The sequence below is a fragment of the Phoxinus phoxinus genome (assembly GCF_949152265.1).
Source record: "Phoxinus phoxinus genome assembly, chromosome: 6".
NCBI classification, from domain to species: Eukaryota; Metazoa; Chordata; class Actinopteri; order Cypriniformes; family Leuciscidae; genus Phoxinus; species Phoxinus phoxinus.
Genome location: NC_136881.1, coordinates 4,726,075 through 4,731,281, shown reverse-complemented (window position 1 = coordinate 4,731,281; position 5,207 = coordinate 4,726,075). Strand labels below are relative to the sequence as shown.

The 5,207-nt window shown below is 43.8% G+C and overlaps 1 protein-coding gene across 1 annotated transcript; it reads right to left on the bottom strand.

Annotated features, from left to right (window-relative positions):
• Window positions 1-351: 351 nt before the first annotated feature.
• slitrk1 (SLIT and NTRK like family member 1) lies at window positions 352-3,529 on the bottom strand. Its single transcript, XM_079617103.1, has one exon. It carries the CDS (start codon window positions 3,075-3,077, stop codon window positions 990-992), a length of 2,088 nt encoding a protein of 695 aa, XP_079473229.1. The 5' UTR covers window positions 3,078-3,529; the 3' UTR covers window positions 352-989.
• Between the last annotated feature and the right edge of the window lie 1,678 nt (window positions 3,530-5,207).

The window sequence follows — 5,207 nt, the reverse complement described above, 5'->3', positions numbered from 1 at the left end:
ATAGGCTTTTGTGAAGGAATACTTCATCCCCTAAAAAGAATAATAATAATTAATAATAATAAATAAAAATAAAGGCATCTTAGTCTATGTGCACTCTATAGACGGATCGAAATCTGAAACCCCCTCACTTTCCAAAAAAGAAAAAAACCCTCCCCTTGCGTCGTCCTTCTACCATCACACTGTATCAACACACAAGATCACGAACCACCGGAGCTACATTGAATTTTCGCAGCATAAGCATGTCAGTGACTTGAATCGATCATGCTTATCCGCATCCCAAACATGTCAACAGTTGGCACACTATAAGATAAACACATTTTTACATTCATAAAGGAGATGACTGGGCAGATACATGAGAAATCTGCAAAAAAAAAAAAAAAAAAAAAAAAAGTATAAATAATCCCCATATCAACCAATCAACAATCAACTGATAAAACGGAAAGTACATGCATTTACAACTCGTTATTTCCACCTTCCGACCTGTCTGCCTTTGAGAAAGAGAAATCAAACAGCAAATACAAATTCTAACTGACAAAAAATAGAAGAAATGGCACTTTTAATATAGTCATATATAGTTTTATATTTATATATATTTATATTGATAACACGAAAGAAGGGTCGCGTTGGCTTCCTTGTTACTATGGTAATGGTTCCCAGTGTGTGTTGAGACCATGCGAATCATGCAGATATGTTACAGTCCGTTATTTACATTACATTCATGCGTTCGTGCACCGTTCCCACGTCCTCTTTTGAGCGTGTTTGCAGTCTGAGCTGGGAGGAGAGAGAAGAGAGAGGCTCTATACATATATAACAGTGGGGGCCCCATTGCAGTGTTTCATGGATGCCATACTCAACTGAAGCAACAAAAAATAGGCTATTTTTCCCACAGAGGTGAGTCAGAGGTCTAGTGTTTGTGTGTTGCCTTCCATTGTCACTGCAACATACGAAACGCAGTACGTCCTTTTGCTCGCTCGGGTCTCTGGTATGCATCATTTGTCGGAGAGAGAGTGGGCAGCACAGTCGAAGCCTCTGTGTGGCGCGTCTGCATGATAAGCTCCGCTGTGCCAGTAGGACGAGTCGCAAACTGTCTGTAAAGAATTGATTTCTGACGCAGATGAGTTGCCGTCTCTCCGTTTCGATCTCTTTCGATTGCGCAGGATAAAGACCAGCATTCCCACCACGGTGAAGGCAGACGTCACGAAAACCAGCAGCAGACCGGGCACGAGCACCGATATTGACACTCTGCTGGGCTCCAGGTAGGAGTTGGGCCGCGTCCCTGTGTCTGCTGGTAAAGTGCTGTTTTTGGACAGGGGGGTGGGGGAGATCTTATCGTAGAGCTGAGGGCACATTAGATCATTCCTGATTCTCCGGAAGTCCCTCTTCCAGAACTCCTCGGGGGACTCGCATTTGAGATCGCTCACGATGACGTCCGCCCCGAGTTTGTCTGTCCACTGTTTGAAGGGGACGATGTTGCACGAGCAATCCCAGGGGTTCCCGTGCAAATCGATCTGAATAATGGAGTTGAGTTGGTCTAAGACACCTGGCACAGGGAGATATGTGAAATAATTGTTATGCAAGCTTATTTTAGATAAAGAAACCCCCAAGAACGCATCCACGGGTAAAGCTTTGAGCAGGTTGTTGTTGAGGAAGAGCACCCTCAAGTTGGGTATCGGGCTAAAGGTGCCAGGCATTATGAGCTGGATGTCATTGTATTCCAAACTGAGATACTCCAGGTTCTGAAGTCCGATGAACATCTCCGCCATTAAAGTATCCAAGTAGTTCTTGTCCATGTAGAGCCACCTCAACTCGGTCAGATTATGAAAAGTGCCGTTTTCGATCATTTTTATGTTATTACCCCCCAAATCGAGTAAATTCAAGCTATGATAGCCTCTGAGCTGGTTCCTTCTGACGGTATGAATGTTGTTGTCGCGCAGATTTAACTCTTGCGCACTCACGGGTTTGGGTTTGAGATTAGCCACGGTTTCTATCTTCCTGCCTTCGCAGTTAACCCCAAGCCCTTGTCTAGTTCCTATAAGCTTACAACTACAAGACTGAGGGCAGGACGAATTAGCCGGCAGCTCTCTTTCAATGGCACCGGTCGCCATGGCTGTGGGCTTAATTTTCAACTGCCAATTCTCCCTGGCTTTCGGACGCCCCTTGTTATGCACTCCCCCAGTGCTATGGGATTCCGTCACCCCGCTCGTTTTAGAGGGTGTAGGATGGGGGCCGCGATTGGGGGTCTCGTCCTGGGTGGGAGGCGCCACCAGGCTGGAATCCATTCCACTCTTTGAAGGGCACAGCTCCATCTCGGCCGTTTCGTTCAGGTCATTCCCTTGGAGCCGAGTAGGCGCCTCACAAATAACCCTTCCGATGAGAGCATTCTGCGGGATGTTCTCCAGCCATTCCTTTAGGGAAACCAGGTCGCAGTTGCAATCCCATGGGTTGTCCTCCAGTAAAACCTCCACAATGCCAGGTATCTGCTCTAGAATCCCTTCGTAAGGCAACGTTTTTATTCGGTTCCCTCTCAGATCGAGGTGCGTGATGGGAACGTTCTGAAACACGTTGATGGGAAGAGCGCTAATAAGGTTGTCGTTTAAGATTAAAACTTCGAGCTTACTCAAGTCCCTGAACACAGACGGGTCGATGTCCCTCAGAAGGTTGAAGTCGGCTTGGAGGTACTCCAGGTCGTCTAAACCGAGAAACGTACTCTTTTTGAAAGACCTGATCTTGTTGTTATTGATGTGCAGCCGTTTCACAAGCTGCAGTCCCAGGAAAGCGCCCGGCACGATGTCGTGCAAGCCATTGTTCTCCAAATGCAAGCTCACGGCATTGTAAAAGTTAGCAAACTCGTTAGGGAACAGTCTGGATAAAGAATTCCCGTGAAGCAGGAGGTGGTAAAACTGGGAGCTCGGACCTGTCAAATGGTGCAGGTTTGTGAGGCTCTTTTTCTCACAGTCAATGTGCAAATCACCTTCTATTGCATTGCAGGAGCAGATCTGCTCCTTACAGACGTCCCTTGTAACATTCCCGATAGCTACACAAAGAGCCGCCTTCAGCAACACAATCCAAAGCAGCATTTTCAATACGACACAATCATCCCCGACATCAAGACATGAATACAATCAGCAAGAGGGCGAGAAATGAGATATATCTCCAGTCTAAAAAAGCAGGGGACACTCTGTGATTATATCCATGCTCAGCTCGCTATGTCCAGATTGGGAAAAAATCGACAGCAAGAAGCTTCTTTTGTATCACCTCCACATCGCATGCTCTTTAAAACAATATTAAAGCCTACAGAATGACACGTTCAACTCAATTATTTGGCTTTTCGGGCTCGCAAATCACTGACCTTGTGCATATCTCACATATCCACGGCGCGGGAGCTGTTCTTTCTCCCGTGGTGCTGAAATCACACCGAGCACATCTCAATGCATCGCCATAAGATTAATCCGAGATTCTTACATCGTTAGCATCCTTCCTCGGATTCCGGCAGCTTCGTTCAACGCTTATTTATCACAAAGACGGTTGCTGAGAGATTCTGGACTTTTCAGCCCGGTGTTCACTGGCAGATCTAACACCCTCTGCTGAGCTGCAAAGGCAAAAATCCATCGGATGAGGGAATGCTTGCTCGCTCGCTCGCTCGCGCGGGGGGGAAAAAACAGTCCACATACAGGGCAACTGTTGGAAATGTCCACAGAAATCGCCGTCGAAGGCTTTAGATTGGTTTCATTCCAGGATGGTTTTCTCCTCTCTAACAACGCCGACAGCTTTCGTAGAGCCACTCCGTTTCCCCCATCCAAATGGCTTTAAAGCACGCGGCATTTCCAGAGTCCTTACAGACGATATTCCTGTTTTAGATAGAAAAAGAAAAAGAAAAGCGCAAGTATTCCACAAAGCACAGGTGTTGTTCGCGTGAAGGTTGTTTCTTTTTCTTCGCTGTGTGAGAGTGTATGTGTGTGTGTATGCGTGTGTGTGTGGAGGAGGAACTGCAGTTGAATGCGGTAAAATAATTAACTACTCGACGTGCATGCAACAGTGCAGCCGGTGTGCTGAGCTTCTTCTATTACTGTCACAACAAACACTGCGTCAAGACTATAGGAACTATGCGCACATACTCTACGTCACAGCCCTTAAGACATGCGATTTGAAAGATAAGTGCATTTCAACAGGAACACTGGGCATTCCCTTTTCCATCAGCCTGTATTGTTTGATTTTCTTTTTTCTTTTTTTATGCTGGCAGAGGATCGACGCATCCAATCTCTGACTATTAAAACAAGTGTGGATTGATTGAAACTCAATGCATATATTACATTTATGGACAAGCGTGTATCTGATATCACACACACACACACACACAAAGAAAATACATCTGGTTTGTAAAAAGCAGATAACGCGTTCTTGTGTGTCTAGCCTGTGTGTTTTTGCTGGGGATTTTATAATAATTTGCAAACACTTCATTGGCTAATACATGAAAGTAAGCCTTTGTGACTCAAAACGCTATGGCATCACGATTCAGTCGCTGGTATCTTAACCGAAAACTGCTTCATATCCGAGGTGTGCCTGCCTCCGACGCAATCAATCAATAAATCACTATTCTGCATTTAAAGTTGAGAGATGATGCATGCAAAGGGTTTGCTTTGATTTCTTAGGAAGGAAAATTGGCAATTACCGTCACTGACTGTTAAAAACTGATACAGTATGTATAGCCTATTCAATAAAATGATGGGCAAAAGATCGCAAGCAATATTATTAATTAAATGCAGCTATTTTTAGAAATGGGTATCAATCAAATGAGCTCATTAAAAACGAATCATTCATAATAAGTAACTGCAAATAGATTATATGGAGAGAGAAAGTTAACCCTCTGATGCACTACTGAATGAATGGAAGATAATATCTTTGTTATTTTTAACATACAGTAAGTCAAATTTACAGTTCAAAAAAGTTTCTGTATGACAGATTTAAAAAATATAAAGTTTTTGGTTACTGTAATTCATCACTGTCCCCTCATGACACTAACATTTACTAATTAAACAAACGCTCTAATTCACAATCATATCATTATTAATATGAATGAGAAGAAAATAACTTTTAAAAAGCCTACAAAAAGCAGCACAACTGCTTTCAACATTGATATTAATAAGAACTATTTCTTGAGCAGCGCATCAGCATATTATAATGCTTTTTGAATGACCATGTGACACTGA